The sequence below is a fragment of the Nomia melanderi genome, chromosome 10 (assembly GCF_051020985.1).
Source record: "Nomia melanderi isolate GNS246 chromosome 10, iyNomMela1, whole genome shotgun sequence".
NCBI lineage: Eukaryota > Metazoa > Arthropoda > Insecta > Hymenoptera > Halictidae > Nomia > Nomia melanderi.
Genome location: NC_135008.1, coordinates 10171531 through 10191159, shown reverse-complemented (window position 1 = coordinate 10191159; position 19629 = coordinate 10171531). Strand labels below are relative to the sequence as shown.

At 39.8% G+C, this 19629-nt stretch overlaps 1 protein-coding gene across 3 annotated transcripts in view; it reads left to right on the top strand.

Moving 5' to 3' along the window:
• The window catches only part of chinmo (Chronologically inappropriate morphogenesis), a 75925-nt gene extending 61639 nt beyond the window's left edge, over window positions 1–14286 (top strand). For all 3 annotated transcript variants that reach the window (XM_031982790.2, XM_031982789.2, XM_031982788.1), the window contains exon 7: window positions 13215–14286. In XM_031982790.2, the coding sequence (XP_031838650.1) occupies window positions 13215–13447 (233 nt within the window). In that variant the 3' untranslated portion in view covers window positions 13448–14286. The remainder of the gene's footprint in view (window positions 1–13214) is intronic.
• The last annotated feature ends 5343 nt before the right edge of the window (window positions 14287–19629 follow it).

Sequence of the window (19629 nt, the reverse complement as noted above, 5' to 3'; positions counted from 1 at the left end):
TATTTTAATTACTATATTATTTACTAAGTAAATTACATGTGCAGTTTGCACCAAATCTAATGAAGAGTATCAACCCGCACTGACCCAGCTCTAGAATGCCACTTTCACCCTGCCGCAACCCCTATTCAACTATGCGTTTCTCGAGCAAAAGCATAATTCAAATTAATTCCAATTTAAAGCTCATAAACACATCAACATTAATGGACAAACTCCAATGTATCTAAATACCGTACAAAAAAGGATATTTTCGAAATAAATATACCAGAGCGTAGAGCATAAAATCTATATCATCGGTCACGTTACATCGAAGAACTAACCCCGAACTTCATCAAAGATTTTACTACATCGAATTACAAAATCTCTAAAATCCTGGAAATGCACAAAATCTGACTGACAATATCCACAACAGCCAATTGATCCCTCATCTGTCAAGAACCAAAATGAACAGGAAAACCACCCTCAAGCCACGAAAGCGTTCCATCCAAAAAGCCGCTATACAAGTAAAAAGAAAATTAATGAAAAATTCCCAAGACCAAGAATCATATAAATGAATACAATACATGGTGCCAAAGGGACCTGGATATCGTCATCTATATCGAATCTTCCTGAGGATGTGTTGGGTCCGCTCGCAGGGGATGATTCTAGGAGGAAAATATTCAAATGGTTCCTGGCCGGGAATGCATCGGGAGTTTTCCGGTGTGGGGCGCCGAATTTTGTAGCGCCGAGCCTATCGCGGCACGCACCAATCAATAAACGAATGCGTGCGTGCACGGACGGGCCGGCCGCCTGTGTGTGCAGCCGGCGCGGGCGACTGTGTGAGTGCACGTGCCGCCAAAAGTTCGTGAACGCACAAGGTTCGCGTGCTCTCCGGCCGTTTGTGTGCGGAACTATGTGGAGTGGGCCGAGCGCACACACGCCACACGCACACAAACACACACATACACACACGTAAAGAAGCGTTCGACGAAAGCCTTTGACGACTCTGTGCCTCGCACCGCAACCCACATTTCTTTTTCTCTTTTCCTCGTGGTCTTCTTCCTTTTTTTCCAATCTTCGCATCATTCCTCCCTCTTTCTCTGAGGTCTTTTTTCGGGAACCAATTCACTTCGAGGAATATCATCGTTGCACCGGGGAGACTGTTTACTGATTGCACTAATGTAATATGCGTCCTATTGTTCTATGATTTCTTTAACAACTGTGCTTGAGAAAGTGGTATTTAATTTGTATTAATATTTGTAAATGATATTATAGATTTATGTTGATATTCATGTAATAGCGAATTTATATTAATACGTTTAAGTGATGTAAGTACCATTAGGGTTTCTTGAATTCGATTAAAAATTTTGCGTCTGATACGGTATTATAGGAGAAGGGATTAAATTAAGACGAATCTACTGAGCTGTTGACACTTTCGTGGCTAGTAGTTTCGTTCTTTTAACGCGTTTGATACCACCATTCGTTTGAGTAACGCTTTTCGTAATCAGTGGTTTGTTAAAGGCAATATGCATATGTTCTTTATGATGTATTGAATATATACATGTAACAAGCAAATCTTGTTTGCCTGTAATATTGAGCTGTGAGTTACGGTTTTTAAATGAAAAGTGTATGTGAAAGTAATTTGATTTCCTTCGCGTTGAATTGGATTAAAATGATGGTAGTGTGATGCTACTAATAAATATGTTAAAACTGACCGATATGGATTATCAAATTTGTTCTGCGACGTCGTACTTCTAACTTGCTCTTCTGAATGAAAAGAATAATTCTGCGATCGTGTAAAATGAAATCATAATTCGACGTAACGAATTTATTTGTCTATTATATTTGTCGACCTCCTCGATTTTATTTTTGTTTTTCACATCTATTTATTGAAAAATTGATAAATTCAATTATAACATAATAAATTTTGTAGTATATTATATTTATACTTAGAGATTTTTTACAGATAACAAATTATTTATCGAATTCCGAAAATAAATAAATTTTAAGCATATTTGTTTATTTGAGTGGTTTGAACAGATTTTTATATAATCATTAATTATGCTATGTACATTGCCACTAAAGAATCGAAAATATCGTTCAATGAATCACAATAAGTAGAAAAGGCAAACAGTAAACAGACACTTTAAACAAGCCCAATTCAATGTGATAAATCTGAAAAATATTTACATTCAATTTTCTGGAAGATAAAAGTTTCTAGAAAAGAGTTGTGTTCTTTTTTTACATTTGCTTACTTGTGCAATCAATTATCTCTTTTCTGATTATGTCATGATTCAGAAAATATCTTGAACATTAATTTGCGATTTGAATTGTTTGAGGAAGTATCAAACATTAAAAGGAATAACATTACGCCAAGTGAAAATCAAATAAAAATTACAGTTTGTCGTAGTAGATTTGGTCACTGATTTATCAAAGAGATGCTTATCTCCAGTATCGCTCCGTGCACATAATACACCGCTGTTCAAAAGCCTTAGATGAGAGTGCGAGAAACACAAATCTTTCGATGGTAGTTTTCGTGAAATTGAAATATTCGAAGCTATACATAAAAATATATTTTCGTAAATATTATGGATATTTATTATTTGCTATAAATACAGTGTCAAATCTACTTGATTTAACTTTCAAGTAAATTGTTACTTACCAAACCGCATTATAAAATACAACAGCTGATTTTTATAATATATACAATCGCTACCATTAAAAAAGTACACTAACAAAGAATAAATATCATGATAAAACATTTATTTATGTCAACAATAATATAGAAAAAATAATATCTATCATTTTAGTAATTATCAAGGATACAGTATCGCAATTGAAACCCTGCCCAAAAAATGGAAATCAGTGAATCAATCAGTGCCTTATAACAATCGATAAACATGCAGTGGCTCATTATTTCCATAAGAGCTCGCAAAGCAGCTCAAAAAAGCATCCAATACATGTGGTTACTCTGCACAGAGCTCCAAAAATACCACATTCCTTTAATCAGTCGAACTTCCGTCAAAGACCACCTCACACACACCATTCGCACGCGATAACAATCCGCACACGTGGCTGCACTATCGCGCCACCGACATCTCGTTCGCGCGTACTTCAATCCCAATTCATCGTCCTTAATCGAAAGTCAATAGCAATCACCCAGAATTCTACCAAACTCTAATTGCGCAATAGCGAACAACAACCGGACGATCCTCGAGCACGTCGTTGCGTCGCGTGTTAACGTCAGCTCCGTTAGCCAAAGAGACTCGTCCATTATCGATGGGATGTAAACATGACGAATCGAGAACTTGAACTCGACCTTGGTTCAACGGCTTCCTGACAGGGACAGGACTCTCGAAGCCATTTCCCCAAATACGGTGTCTCCGTGGCGGCGAGCGCATCGAGATCGTCGATCTCCATAAATAATTCAACGCGTCGTTGGTCAGCGAGCGAGCGAGCGCGTCACCTTTAAGCTGAAATCAGAAGTGACGAGATAGTCGCTCGCAGAGAGGGAAGGAGAACATGATAGGCGACACGCGACGAAGAAGAAGCGAGAACAACGGGATCAGAGCTGGCAGCAGCTTGCTCCTCGACACAGGAGTATTCCGATTCGATGCGATGGGGTCTCGGAAGTGGACCGTTGTGCAGGTTATGGTTTTCCTATGGTCTCTGACGAGGGGTACAAGAGGGAGGGCTGGCATTCCTTGCAGCAAAGGGATCGACCGGGGGCTCCAAGGAAAAGGGAGGGCGGCCACCCCCGATTTCAAGCTGCAGGCCACGTTCCCTCGCTGACATTGATTTTCTTCGCTGTCCTGCTCCCTTTTCCTACTCCTTCTGCTACCCTCGTCTTCCTTTCTCATCTTGTGAAAGCTGGATAGGTTCCTCATTCGACGGTTTTCGTGAAATTTCGCGAGAAACGGATCACCTGTGTTGCCGATACGCGGTAGACTTGTATTGTTCAAACGACGAATTGTAGAACAAAGGTTTCTTAAATCGGGTTTTGCTTCTCTGATTCGGTTTTAGTTGGTTTGGATGAATCGATTCGGTGATCGATGTTGATGGTAGGATTATGGGGTTCGTTGACTGTAGAGGTTGTTAGTGTAGATGTTAAGAGAAGTGATTGTTTGAAACCCATTTAGTTTTGTTGGGAAGTGTCAGAGCACTCATCGATTAAACACCAGGCTTGAAATGAAATTTTTAGTTTTATTGAAGATCTTGAATTTCGATACAAAGTAGCTTTAATAATCAGCCCTAAGTAACTCATTCTTAATACTGAGCCAAGCTGATGAATATATTTGCAACCACGAGTCTCGAGAGATGATCTTTTAAATAAAAACCAACATTCTCAACTATTAAATCTAACTACTACCCTTAGAAAGCGATATTTTTGCCGGCAAACCGTACTTCACCATCGTACACTGTCAGAATCTTCCCCTTTCCCTCTCTAAGCTATGATTCCTTTGTCTCTCTCCTCTTATTCGGTCCGCGCGGCGACCAATTTGGCGCCACCGAACGAAATGTGTCAAGGTCTGGCCGATCCACGATCCATCGAACTCCTCCTTCTCCCTCACGCGATCTTGAGGAACGCGGCCGGCGCTCCTCTTCCCCCTGGACCGACCGAGTTCTCGCCGCGCAGCATCGCGAGGGATTCGTAGATTTCCCACGAGACGAGACGAGCCGGAGACTCCTTTCGTCCGGACGCACGTGGAAAACTGCTCTTTATTTTGGCTTTCGGTCGAGTTATGTCATCGACGAGTGAGAATCATGGCCACGGGATGCTGTGCAACGGAAAGATAGATCCATTTGGATTTCTGCTTTTAACTGCGGAACTGCTCAACTGATTCGGCTGAAACTTTTATCGGCATCTGTATGAAACACTGAATGATTGGGGAGTACTCGAAGTAAACAAAATCAGTAAGAAGCAATAAAATTGCTGAACGAAAACAATAAGAAGTGTTTTGACAAATTCGTGCTCATTTGGTGTAAATGGTAGCTAAGTTATATACGTTTCCAGCGAATGCAAGCGATTTCAAATAAGCTAACAGGATAATTAATGTAATGAAAAATAATAAGAGGGATAATATGTAATTGTAACACGTTGATTACCACGAAAGACTTCAGAGTTTTATGTATCGCTTATTCTTTTGTAGCAAAGGTAAGAAGGAACAGTTACTTATTATGTTGTATCGCAGTTATTACGTTACACTGTTCTCTAGTTATTTACGGTATTGAACATTTTCATTCGACATCAGTTATCTGGCAAATTATAATTGTATTTAAGTAATTTGGAAGCTGCAGTCATCGGTGACCGCCGTGGCAGTTGTGTAACGTTTGTCTTTAACATGTTAAGCGCCACGAAAATTTTGACCATTTTTCCGTAGAGTTATTTTTTTATAGCAAAGAAAAGCAAGAACAATTATTCATTATTTGGCATTCGAATCTTTGCATTACGATATTATCAATTTCGTTACGTTATTAAACATTTCCATTCCACGTTGGTTATCTTGCACGTTACGATTGTTTTCAAGTAATTCAAAAGCGTCGGTCACTAGTGATTGACATGGCACTTAACGTATTAAAATAGATCGAGCATTTATTTAGCATTTGGGGAAAAATGAACAAATTCTAGTTTGAACTTCCATTTTGTCGTAATAGCGAGCAGAATAACATTCGTTCAATTAGTGTGAGCACGCCATGATGACTCGTGGTTAAAACATTCCCCGCGAATCACGTGAATTACCGATGTCGTTTGATCGATTGCTCCGCGATTAAGGTTTTTAGCAGCTTTTATCTACGGCACGAGTGGACCACGTCGAGGGATCTTCACCAGAGGAGTGATTTACAGGGAGGAACGGAAATATTCTTGGAGAGGAAACGGTTTTTTTTGGTTCAGCCGTGGCGTAAATCTTGCCTGAGAATTTTTTAGCGAGCAGGAAAAGTTTCGTTCGGGGTGACTGTTGCGACCGGTGCTATTTTGAAAGCAGGAAGACTCGATGAGAAGCATTCGATAACATCTCGAACTCTCAAGAATCTGTATATATTTGGTGTATATAATTTGTTCAGCGAAGAAAGCCGCGGCTTTATATCGTGAAATGTACTTTGTTTCAACGTTTAAGAAGTTTCGGATTATTCATATTCTTGACGCTTGGAATTTTGTACATACAAGAATCTGCGATCTATCAAAAGCACATAGGGAATATTAATGACAGAACTAATTTATCAGAATTGACATTTCCTATTATTGTTCAGAGATAATTACTGTATTACAGGCAATTAAAGCTGAGACATCTTTTGTAACTTGTAGGAAAACAATTTGAGTATTGTCTTGTCCAATAATTTAATCGAAACAAATTCATGTTGGTATATTTTAATATAATTAATTTAACTGGAATATTAAAAGCAACACGATCTATTAATATGCCAAGCGACTTCGGTGAATGCTGCAGGTATATGTGAAATTCGAGAATCTGAACAGGTCAGTAATCTAATCTAGTCAGTTGAATCACTTGCAGTGACAGGTGCACAATACACACCTGCTTCGAATTCGAATCCTGTTCGATGCTTCGATTTAATCTCTCATGCATTGTGAATCAACCGAGTGATTTACGGTGCGTTACTTTTATCGTGGAAAGTTATTAAATCAATAATAATTAGTCATAATCATATTGACATTGATACATTGTTAATTGCATAATATTGGAGGTCACATAGACATGAATACATTAATTTCAGAAACAGTGAACAATGGGCAGATACAATTGGTCGTGAAACAACGCGCGTTGTATAAATTCAAATTCATTTCTTCCACACACAGATTTTATTTTTCCCGAAAAAACCAATCACTATTCAAACTTTCAATCAAATTTGAAATGAATAGTTCCTAGAAAAAAAGTAGTTCTACTTGATGGTCGCTACCTAATTCGACACAGCGAAGTCATAAAGTTCAATATTTAATAAAACTTCGTATAATGTATCAACATGTGAATTATTGCAATTAAATAGCTTTGCTCCTTAATTTATGTATGATTTTCCGTTAACCTAGTTTTAAGAAATGTCATTCGTATTTCATCAGGGAATATCAAATACGTCTAATAAAGAACCTTCGAGTGCAAAGAGTTAAGTTAATATTTTCTTTAAGTTAAGAAGAACACTAAACTATCGGCACTTTATATATAGCTATTCCTACCATAACCAGCTAAATAATTAGTTATAAAATAAAGGTATACAAATTAAACGATCAACTCTTCTTAGTAAAACTGATACTAAAGGAAAGGCAAAAATTGAAAATATTCAGCCTGTGCTCGATCGATCGATGGAAGTTGCCATGGGTTGTGGTAGGGTTGTATCGAAAACTTTCTTCGTGTCGCTCCTCCGGCTGGATCCGCTCCGTCCGAAAAGGGAAAAGGGTCAGGCGTAGCCGGTGGGCGGCTGGGGGAAGACCTTGAAGCCAAGCCGCTGCCGCGTCTCCTCCATCGAATCTTTCCATTTTCTCGTGTACGCTGCCTGACCGTTGCGGAATTTCCTCGCTTCGATGGCTCCACAGCCAAACACGCATGGGAATCGAAGGCCGGCCTGGGAATCTCGTGTTTTCCCGTCCGCCCGCGAACAGGGTTTCAGGGTCCCTGTGTTTTCGAGGAACTAGGAAGGAAACGAGGACGACCCTTGCGTCGACACGTTGCGCGGGCTTGTTGCATAGGTCTTTTTAACCCCTTGTCCTACAATATCGTGTCAGACTCGTGGTGAAGATTTCAAGTGGCATTGAGCAAACATAAATATTATTTAATTTTTTCGAATGCAAATTACATATTATTCCTCTGTTATCAATGATTATACCTTAGAGCACACGATGACATAGAAAAAGACTGGAATTTTCTCTCATTTTCAATAAATTTTTAAGAACAAAGTAGTTAGACCGATCACAGTTTACAAAGGAATCATAGGGCAAGGGGTTAACCCCTTGTCGTATTATGTACTTTTGGTACTAAGCTCGTGTAACATGTTAGTATCGATAGTTTGGAAGGAACGCAAACAAATTTTTCATTTCACTGTACGCGTATGTTTATTTTCGAAAAAAGTTCGTGCGAGATTTTAACCCTTTCGTTCCTGAATATACATATTTTTAATATAAATTTTGTGAAAAGAAACTTACGGCTGCGCGCTAATCAATTAAAACACATGTACTGACAGCTGATTAGCACTTAAGCGGTCAGGAATAAGTAAGGATCCCCGTCTGATACAGTTTTCCTTTATCTAGGTATTTTCTAGCTCTCCGGTAATTTAAAATGTTCGTGATACCTATGTGTACCATTCGGGACGAAAGGGTTAAACTAAAATTCATACGCACAGACGAATTTTATGAAATAATTTTATTTGATTTGATAACAACGGTATAAACATAACTTGCTACTCTGGTACTAATTTCATAGATTATATTAGTAAAATACTAATTGAAATCGCACATCAATTCATTGCTAACATGAAAACCGCATGAACTTTCTCTGGCACTTAATGCTTTGACGATATTCAATTGGTAATAGCAAAATAGTTGTTTACTTTGACCCGTGGGCAATGAACAATTAATTTTTATTATATTAATTTAGAAATATTCGTTGTGAGTCACAGTCGTTATTGTATGGTAAGGGGTTAATCTTTCAGGGACGTATGTCAATCATATCATTTTCAATATTAGAAGTACCTGTTCTTAACAAAATGAGAATGCGAGTAAATCGAATAAGGTCAAATGAACACTAGAGTGCTAAGAAAATGGAAATGTGATTATTGTCGACCCTATTGTGTTGGTTTTACATAGATAGCGTTCAAAAAGGGACGTAAAACTCACGAAAATTCATGAAAAACGCAGTAAAAAGGATTTATATTTAATCGACAAATAAAATTCCAAGAAGTATCGGTAAAAATACATAATTGATCAGAATGAGTCGCGCTGCAATATATAATACATGCATACATCATAAAAATACTCACCACCGAATTATATCTCTTCCAGACCGTCCAGAAATAACGCCTCGTGTCTGATACTACTACGCATTCTACTACAAGACATTGGGTCTTGCTTATTTTCTGTTACTACTTTGGTTACTGCGAAATACAGACTCCCGAGTAAAACTCTTGGACTGTACCAAAATATGAAAAACACACGTAAAGATTCCTAAGCAAATCACTTTCTTGTTGCTAATATATCTTTATATTTCCAATACAACAATATTGAACATTTCCAATAATATCATCAATTATAAACTGAATAAGCTAAATAAACTAGACCGTAACAAAATTAAATCGTTTACCGTACACGGATTTGAAATATTTTTTCCAAATACACAAAATCGCGATTCGCGCAGAATAACCTGTCAGGCTCGAAGCATATGTTAGTATTCTGTCGTTAATAAATATTACTACGTTATATTTTCCGTTTTGCTCTGTAATGCCATACCGTCGCAGCATCTAATCAACTATTAAGTATTTTCTGGGTTATTCCTACTGTATAGTCTAAGCCCATTTTGTCTACAAAGCATACAAAATGACTGTCTCGCGAATGGGTTAACCGCAAAGCTGCCTCTGTTTTTAACAATCTATTGAGAACGTAATTAGCAATGACAGCCGTCTATGGATTCAACTGGGTAAAACTATAATCCATTAATATTTATAAATTATCCAATCTCCGTGACAATATTTATAAAATAAGCTAATGTAGTTTCACGTTACGTCCCGATCTGTTGTGCCGAGAAGACTTTGTACTTACCTATTGTCTTAGTTAAATAAAAACGGATTTATTATTCCATTATAAAATCAACATAATCCGTGCCGTAAACCGGTAAAAAAGTCGACGAGTCCGTGATCCCATTAGAAACTTTCTAACAACTGGGGACGGCTAGGATCACGGGTGTTCGAGGTCGCGAAAAAGAAACGAGAACGTTAAACGTGTTTCCGTGATCCGGCCAGTCACGAGAGATCTGTCAACTGCAGGCCACACTTATCCACTCTCGATAGCCGGGATGCTCCTCGATTTAATCGTCTAAACACGAAACACACCGGGCGGTCCGTTTCGGATCGGTCTGCTCTCCTCCCGCCGTAATCGGGGGATGTCCCATAATAATCGCCGATGATACACGCTTGAGCGATCCGCAGCCCGGAATTTTCCAGCCGGGCAGATGGCGCAGCCTTTCGCGGAAGCGATCGTTTCTCGGTAGCGACGCACGTTGAATCAGAAACAAAAGTGCGATGAGAAATTGTAGTTGCATTTTTTTCGTATTTCTAGCAAATGTGCAGTGCCAATCATGCGATAGACGTCTCAGCATGTTTTTAATCTCGCTTTTCGTATCATTCTAGAATGTGACGAGAATTCTATGCGATGAGGAAGAACATGTTGCCACTATCCATTTTAAGATTTTCTTAAACTACAATTTTTTTAGCATTCAGAGAGGATTAACCTTTTTATCTTATATATAGAAGCAATTTGTGTAAATTTTTAGAACTCCGTGGAAACGTAGATGCAGCTTCAACCGAGAAAAATTGTTCTACATAATTTATAGAACATTTTCACTTAGTCAATATTGACAATATTTCGCGTTGCTACGAGTATACTCATCAAGCGGAAGAAGTAGTTACTTACAAATAGTTGCCACTTAAATCGCAATTTTACTGAATATCAAACTATATTCGTAAAGTTCAAGATATTTAAAATATTCAGAGAACGGGACGAAATGAAATGAACAAACAAAACAATATATTATATAAAAGACGATGTACAGTGCAAATTTAGATGTGGAATTTATGTGCACACTTTTCATAGAGGACAGCACAGGTAACTGGTTAAAACAGTCTGCAATGAAAACCATAGATTCGATCTCTGGATGGCTTATCACATTATTTTCATCGCTTGGACACACATTTACACGATGTTTTCGCTTCTGCAATGTCTCAGGGGCGGACGTACCCCGCGGCCTTCTTCCATACCTGTTCACCCCTCCCCTAACCGTCGATTTCTGTCTCATTTCCTCCCCTATTCGTGTCCTTTAGTCCTCCTTCATCATTCTCTCCTCTCGTCCTCTTTTTTCCCTTATATCTATTCGTCTCTGTCCCACGTTGGACTGCGTCTCTAACGGCGCTTCTCCCCCTTCCTAACCCCCTGTCAGCTTCTGTCTTCGGCTCGCACATTTCCTCCGGGCCCTAACCCCCTCCCACAGTTCCGCGTAGAACGTCTTCACGAATTCGCCTTTGTTTCGGCAACGATCCTTTGTGAATTTCCTAGTCAGCTGCACGAAATCGAGCCCCGCGGCTCCGTTTACTTTTTCTAGGATGGCCCATGGCCTCTATTTTTAGCTGCGACTCGCCGAAAAGCCGGGGCGGTTCCGCGTGTTGTAGCGTGCACGCGCGTGGTTGCGGCGAGACAGAGCGGACGCGGTCAGCCTTGGATATCCTGTGACTTCGTGATAATGGATTCTCTGTGGTTGCATTGTTCGCGGTTACTTCGAACGGAATTAAACAGACGTAAATCGTTTCGAAGGCGAACACTGATCTAATCCAATTTTGCAATCCTGCCCGGAATCTTTGTTTTAACCCTTCGCACTCGGAAGGCAACACGACATTTGTTTCAATGCAGCAGAATGTTGAATGTTGAAATTCAATATTAGATTTTGTATATGTTATCAAGATATAAAACATAGAAGTAAAATAGTTGTGATTCTTAATTTATGCAGGATTTTTCTTTATGTTAGTTACACATAATATTATCAATATTTCATTAGAATATAACAGATATTTATAATGAAAAATATTTTCGAGTGCAAAGAGTTTTTGTGTTTTACTGTTTGAGATTTTTGTGAATTATTTTTTGTGTTATTGATTTGTTTTTTTATTTCCTACTCGTATTAAATACAATTTTCAAAATTTAAAAGTAATCGGTGTTTTTCAGATCTTGTATTTTTGTTATTGTAAAATTGGAGTTAGTAAAAAGAGAAATTCTTTCATGTATAAGATCACGTATATTTCTTACGAGCATGGCAATATGATTAAATCAGAATTTTTATTTTAATTTAATTTTTATTAAGTTAATTTACAACGTACCACTTTGCAAGCCAGTACGAAATGCTAAAATTGTCAAGGTATGGATACAATATTAGCAGAAACGATGTTTACTATAAGTAGAAGAAGCACATGTTACACAGACACGATTTCATTTCAACAATTTCTTCAAACGAAGATATTTAAAAATATTACTATGAACTTTCGATTCCATTTCCCAGGCATAGTCGTCGTAATCGTCTTTGCCTGGTTACATCAGAGGTGTATAATTATCAGAAATTAGAAGCTATTCAGAACCTCCTAAAGAATCTACAATTAGCATTCTTCTAAAGAATTCTGTTTTAACCTATTGAAGAATTCTCTCGGTCTTTCAGATATTATGAAATAAAGTTCCCAGTACGGTATCGGTAATTTTTCTAATTCCCGTATCGATAATAACAAGATTGTCGTTTGTTCGCACGGTTTTGCCGCGAGGATAGTATCGAATTAGTTGTTTCTTACCTGAGGATTTTCGTGAGACGCTTAGTAAACCGAAATGAATTCGAAACAGTCATGGTCGGGCCGCGTAAACGCCAGCTCCGGGAATTAATGATCGGTTCCGCATCGCCTAAGGAAAACAGTATTATTTGTGTAAATGACGCCCTTCGACGAGATTCGATCGACAAAGGTGGAGCTCGTCGCGTTCTTCGGCGGCCTTACACGTGCCGACAATCTGGATGCCATTGGCCTGTTGGGAACTTCATTCTTAAAGCCGAATAGGCGGTTCACTTCTTTTTTCTCGTACCTACGGTTGATAATAAAGAATCTGTTCTTGACAACCCCTTGCCTTATAATATCATGTTGAACTCCTGATGAAATTTTCAAGCTAAATTTAATAAATATAAGTATTATTTTCTTTTTTCCAGTCAGAATTAAATATTATGTTTACGAACATCGATCTAGAATGAACGTGGAATTTCTATTTCCTAGTCAATTATTAAAAATAACACAGCTTTGAAGATAATAGTTGTGATCTATATTACTAAAATAAATAAACTTGCTTTTGCTAGCGAAAATTTGTGGCTGCTGATGATCCTCATTTTCATTGGTGAAATATATTCTGTACTAAGATATACTGTTTCGAACAACCTACTGAGCCAACCTAATACAATCATCAATACCATCAGCAAACCGTAACCGTGATCATTTCCCCATTCCAGGCAAGAAGCTGAAGTGTCCATTCTGTGAGAGACTGTACGGTTACGAGACGAATCTGCGAGCCCACATCAGGCAGCGTCACCAGGGCATCAGAGTGCCGTGCCCGTTCTGCTCGCGGACGTTCACGCGGAACAACACGGTCAGACGGCACATCGCGCGAGAGCACAAGGCCGAGTTGAACCTGAAGGCGTTCCAGCAGTCGAACCACTCGGTAACGGACACAGTGCCACAATAAAAGAGGACGTCTCCGAGGTTGCCGTTCGTCGTTACCTGTAATACCATTCAGGCCGAGGAGGGGATAGGGAAGTCAGCATGGTTCCTCGAGTAATCCGCGAGTGGCACACAATGTGGTTCGCAAGGGAGACGTCTCGAAATGGAGGAAGATGGGAACGAGCGAACGAAGAAGCGTTTACGAAAGGTGTCGTCGCAGGATCCACCTTTCCACCTTCATCGTTGGTCAACGCCGTCATTCCCATCCCGCGTCGCATTCGACCGGCTGTCTAAAGTCCCCGAGTCCCCGCGATGCGATTGACAGCGCACCAGTATCCGAGAGGATCCTCTGAGTGGAGATTACAAAGGGTTGATCCCATTGATCCCCGCTGGGTCAACGGGGCGATCCGTTCGTAATAGTTGTCAATTACGCGCGTTCTCTGACTCCGCGGATGAAAGGATCTCCAGTGGAGCTGTACGCTTCACAGGGCCATCACTGGAGATTCTCTGGATTCGACGGACCGCAGACGTTTTAAAGGATCTTCGATCGTGAAGGAACCGCGGTTCTCGAGTCTTATTCATCGAGTCTACTTTTCTAGATTTGATGGTTTTGCTGTTGGATCACGGAAGGAGGACAGACGCCACGGGGACTCGGCCGATGACGGAAGAGGGTCGTTGATCGTGGAAATAGGAAAATTAGTCCCGGTGATCGGATCACGGAGAGGAAGGAAGGAAAGGAGTATGGCAACGGAAACGAACCGGTGGGAATAAAAGAAACGGATGAAGAAGAGGAAGAAGGAAGCTCGGGGGGAACGAGTCGACGTCCGATTGCTCTGAACGAGAGTAGTTTGCACTCAGGTACATTGGGAGGGCGGGTGGGAAGCGTGGGGGTGAGTATAATTGCTCGGGTACGCTCGCGAATACGCTGCAAATCACAAAACTAGTCAATGAAAGTGCAACGTCAAATAAGAATTATTAACTATAAACGTTTTAAAGAGCGCGACGAAGAAATGAAATAGAAAGAGTAGAGGAAAGCGGACAGCTGCATGCAAACCGATTGGAATAATGTGTCGCCGGATGATGTAGAGTCCGAATTGATTCGCGCGGCCCGCCGCAAAGATGGCGGGTCTGGCAAGTCAGGCGACCGCGTCTCAGGTGAACTCGTATAACCCGTGTAGAAGCGGAGCAATTTTCTTTTTTTATTTTTTTAAAGGGGAAGAAAAGAAAATCCGTTTTCCGTCTTTATTTTTTTAACCGTCCTTTCTTCGTACGGGGATGGTCGACAGATGATATATATAGATTATATACATAGTATATTATAAATACCGACCAAACGGGAAAGAGAAGGAAATGAAACACTTGGTGCAAGCGCTGTTGCGAAGTAATAGATTGTAATAGAAATGTGTCTACTACCGCTACCTTATACTCTATTATTATCGATAGTTCGAACGTTACCAATTTGATGATTAAGGATTATCGAACTGCATAATTAATACCGCACTCGCCGCAGAGAGAAAATGGGACGCTGTTATTAACTGATTTTATAGGGAACTACAGAGGTTGAAACCGGGTACTATTATTGCTGTTAATGTCGAGAGCCTAGGGTCGAGACCACGGGAGAACAATTTATATTTTAGTAGCCGAAGTCGCTCCGGTTCTGTTTTTTTTTTCTTTATATCTATATATTTTTTTGTTCCTCCTTTTTCCTTGTTTTCTTGTATGTGTGCCTGTCAGCTTCGGAAACGTAGATCGGCTTAATTGACCGCGATCAACGTCGCCGATTATCGTTCATGAAAACGCTGACTTGGCCGCGATGAACATATCCAGAAGGGTTTACGAACCGACACGCGTTATTCAGTTCTTCTTTTATTTATCTTACCTCTTCGATTCTCGTGTAGATTGTAACCGTTTTATGAAATGAATTTATGAGATTATTAACTGCGATTCTAGGACGGACAAGTTACCACGTGTAGGCCACGTGCACGCGAATCGTTCCCGGCGAACGCGGTCGTCGTATCGTTTCGGAAAATACAGGGAATCTTTGGTCCCGGCCGTCGAAGTCGATTTACATTCAACCGTGCGGTGGCCGTTCCGGGTCAGGGCCGTGCATCGGACTTACATTGGTTACCATAGTTTTATATGTAAATATACATTTTGCATCCGTTTATACATCATCCGTGTCGTGCTCGCCATTACTGAATTAATGCTCAGACACTTGCTCGGAAACGAAACAGCCGCAGCGCGGTTGTACGCATATGAATCGGCTTTTACGTTTTTCTTCGGGCCTATTGGGAATCCTCGAAGATAATCACGAGCTACCTGTTCGTTAGATCCGTGTGAACAGGTGTCTTCTAGGTGATCGAAGCGTTCCGAAACGAACGAACCACGTTTTCTCTGTTCCTTTCTCTTCGTTTTTTTTTTCACTACCGTTTCTGTCTACCATTTAAACGCGTGAACCGTGTTCGGATCGCAGTCACTGGGAACGATGGCGGCACAAACGTTAACGTCACGCGAACAATCACTACCACTTTGTTACCTGTTTACAATGTTTAAATACGGACTTTTGTCCGAAGCAATAGTTGCGGATCCAGATAATAAGGGGACAAGACAACCAATAGACCAGATACGATTGATACATAGATTAATTGATAGCTCGGTTGTATAGGATGTAATATCAATGCAATAGTTATATTACATTTACCTATATAGATAGATTATATAGATTACTCCTAGTCAGGTTGGCATTACGATATTACTTGTTGCAGTATTTGACACGTTTATCAATGATTTTTATTTATCGTTCTTTTTCGCCCCACCCCCACTGCCTCGATTTTTGTTTCCTTGATTGCTATTCTTTCACTCTTTCTTAATTTTTCTCTTTTTCTCTGTGGTTTTCATCTATTTTACCCTGTCGTTCATTCCCATTCTTTTTTCTCTAGTAGATTTCCGTTTATTGCATTATAGTTGAACCTCGAAACAAGAGTTAATCTCACAACGATACGCCTACCGCGAAGGTATCAAAGACAATAGACGAATAGATGATTATTTAGTGTTTAAACAGGAACACACCCGCGAGCTAAGGAACGTACGTATAATATATGTATTCGCAGAGAGTAACGTTATAGAGACACAGATCGTGATTTATCGCGTATTTGCCAGTACTGTTTTCTTTTTAACTCCTTGCATTTATAATTCTTCTTTACCCCCGTTTCTTTATATTTTTCCTTCTCTGTCTCTCTTTTTCTCACATTTTTTCATATCCTCTCACTGCCCCCCCTCTCTCTCTTTCTTTTATGTTTGTTCGTTTTCGTTTTATTTAATCATGTTAGAGACATCGCGAATAATCGCGGGCGATCCCGTTCGCCCGCGTGCTCTGCCAAATGAGATACGTAATGACAGTACTACCTCATCGTTTTTATAACAAAGCATTAACAAAACACAGGGAACACTGAGCGACCACGATAATAAATATACCTGTACATTCCGTACAGCCGAGATACTACTTGTCCGGTTAGCGTCGGGACTATACTTCTGCTGTTATACCCTGTAAAGAGGGTACAAGCGGGGATCTAGAGACTTCTTCGGCGGATTCCTCGGTTTCGCGCGATTTATTGGATGTTGAAGACTCTGTGGAATCTTCAACGATTCTTTGGAAATAGGGGATCCTTCAGAACCTTCTCCGAGTCTCCGGAAGCAGAAGATTCTTGAGAATCTTCTTTGATTCTTTAAAAATCGTGGAAATGGTCTTCTTCGATTTATTAGAAACAGAAGGATACGTTTTAAGGTTTACATTTTTTAATAACTAAGAGTCATTGTAAGAGAGTAAAGTCGGCGGACGTAGCTAACTTAACTGATTACTCGAGGATGCTAAGAAAATGATTCCCTTCGCACTGAATCTCTGTTCTGCCTCTATCTTCCATAGAGACGTACAGAATATTCTATGGAACTTTATCTTCGACAGTTGAATATTGCACAAAAAACCAAGCGTAAGTGACCTCCATTTCTTCTTCACCTTTTATAGAACAATAGAAGAATGTAGAATATATTTATTAACATCGAAGGGTAAAGTTCAGTGGAACAGTCTGTACAGAATAAGAATAGGGGAGCTTGACTGATCAATAGATTTGAATCCCTTGTCCTATAATATCAAACAAGTCTCGAAATGAAGATTTCAAGCTGCATTTAACAAGCATACAAGTATAGACTTCCTTTCTTTTCTAACAACTTGTCCATAATCAAATAATCTTGTACAATGCAATTCTGATATAAATCGCATGGCAAGGAATTAATCGCAGTTTGATGAAACTTCATATATTGTTCCTGTTTAATTTTTCAAACAGGGAATCATTTTTTTAAGTCGCCTGTTATTAATGTCTACCTACCGTAACGCGAACAAATACAATCTATTGGTGTAGATTGTTACAGGATTCATAATGTTCAAAGTATGTAAAGCACAATACATAGAAAACAAGAACAGAGATAACAACGTCTGGCAACGACTCAGTTGCAGTCCATCTACAATCACGATAACATGTTTAAACGCACAAGACTCCTTTTTATACGACGCGCGTAAGACCCGAGGAATCCGGGGGAGCCCCCACGATCGTCGTTACACGTGATATATAAGCTCTACATATTATATTATATATAGATCCGTTTTTTTACAAAGCCGCATTATTGCATATGTACAACTGTAATATGTAAACTGACTACTAGAAACAGTGTGAGATACGTGAATGGGATGCATGTGTCAATGCAACGCGTGAGTGAGGATGCGTGCGTGAGGCGGGGACTGCGTGATTTCTATAGAGCTCGAGCGCGTGTTTTACTCTGGGCGAAAGGGAAGGGAGCAAAACGGGAAAAGTGAAGAAAACAGGAAGAAAGAAACAAAAAGAAGAAAAAAAACGAGTGGGGAAAACGATCGTGCGATTTTATCGTTCAGCAGCGGAGATGTTTGGCGTTCGATTCCTGAAAAGCGATAGCGATTTTCGGAGCGGAGTGAGAATCAAAAGTCGAAAACGAAAACGATTGCGTGAAAACGTGACGAATGAAGAAATGAAAACCAAAGAAAACGAGGTTTCCCGAGACCGTCGTCCGCTTTCGTTCCCGCGAAACCGTTCAAAATGGCGGACGTGCGGCGATTACGAAATGGCGGACATCTGGATAACGAGTAACTTAAAATGAAAATCAATCGGAACGAAACGAATCGCGGTCTCGAGATCCCTTTTTCCAATTTTCTTTGGTTGGAAAGAAAGTAAATGGGTGGGAAAACTGAAAAAGCTCGAACACGAAGGTGAAACACAGCTAAGCGAACGGATAGAGCAAGAGGGAGAAATGCGAGACGTCGAAAAGGAAAGGAAACCGGTGACGTATCAAGTTTTGGGGGTGATACCGATCGTTTCGGGTACGCGAATCACTAAAACACGAGAATGGGTTTCAAAAAACAAAAACTTTAGACAACGGGGATTAGTCATGACGAAGATACGACAAAAGGCTAGAGTGTTTGAACAATGGAGAACGCTGCGGGTAAAGGGATTATTAAAAGGAGAGAAACAAATTGAAAAGTGTTATGTGTCGTTTACGTATGTGATGATAGGAACATACATACACGCGCGCGCACACACACATACACATCCGCATCCACATATACACATAAATACATACAGAAACAAATAAACAAGCACACGTTCATACAAAAAAAAAAAAACAAATTGCACGGGATACGTCGCGCACGATCGAGTTTACGTAAGTACTCACTCGACTGTAAATATATGATAACTAGGGCCACGTATGCGTAATTTTCATTGAGTCTAAAATAATTTCTTTCTTTTTTTGTTCGTTCGTTATTTTCTTCGTTTTAAAATTTAAGTCGTTCGTTTATCTCGGCTAACCTGCCAAGCAGGAGCTAGCACGGGAAGTTTAGTGTTTAGGTACCGTGCGATGAACAGTTTTTCTTAGCCATTAAGTTTCCCCTCGTTTCGCGAGGAACTATCGTTTCACACTCTATTCCTCTCTTTACTTCTATTTCCTTTTTTTTCATTCGTCTCTATTTTTCGAGATTCTCGTTTATGCGTGTTTCAGGCGACGCGAGCGTTTCGAGTGATGCCGAGCCGCGAGGTTTAGGGTTTCAGGAGTAGGAAGACCGGGTCTTTTACTTTTCCTTCAGTTAGTAATCAGCACATGTATACGTACAAGTGCAAATTTCGA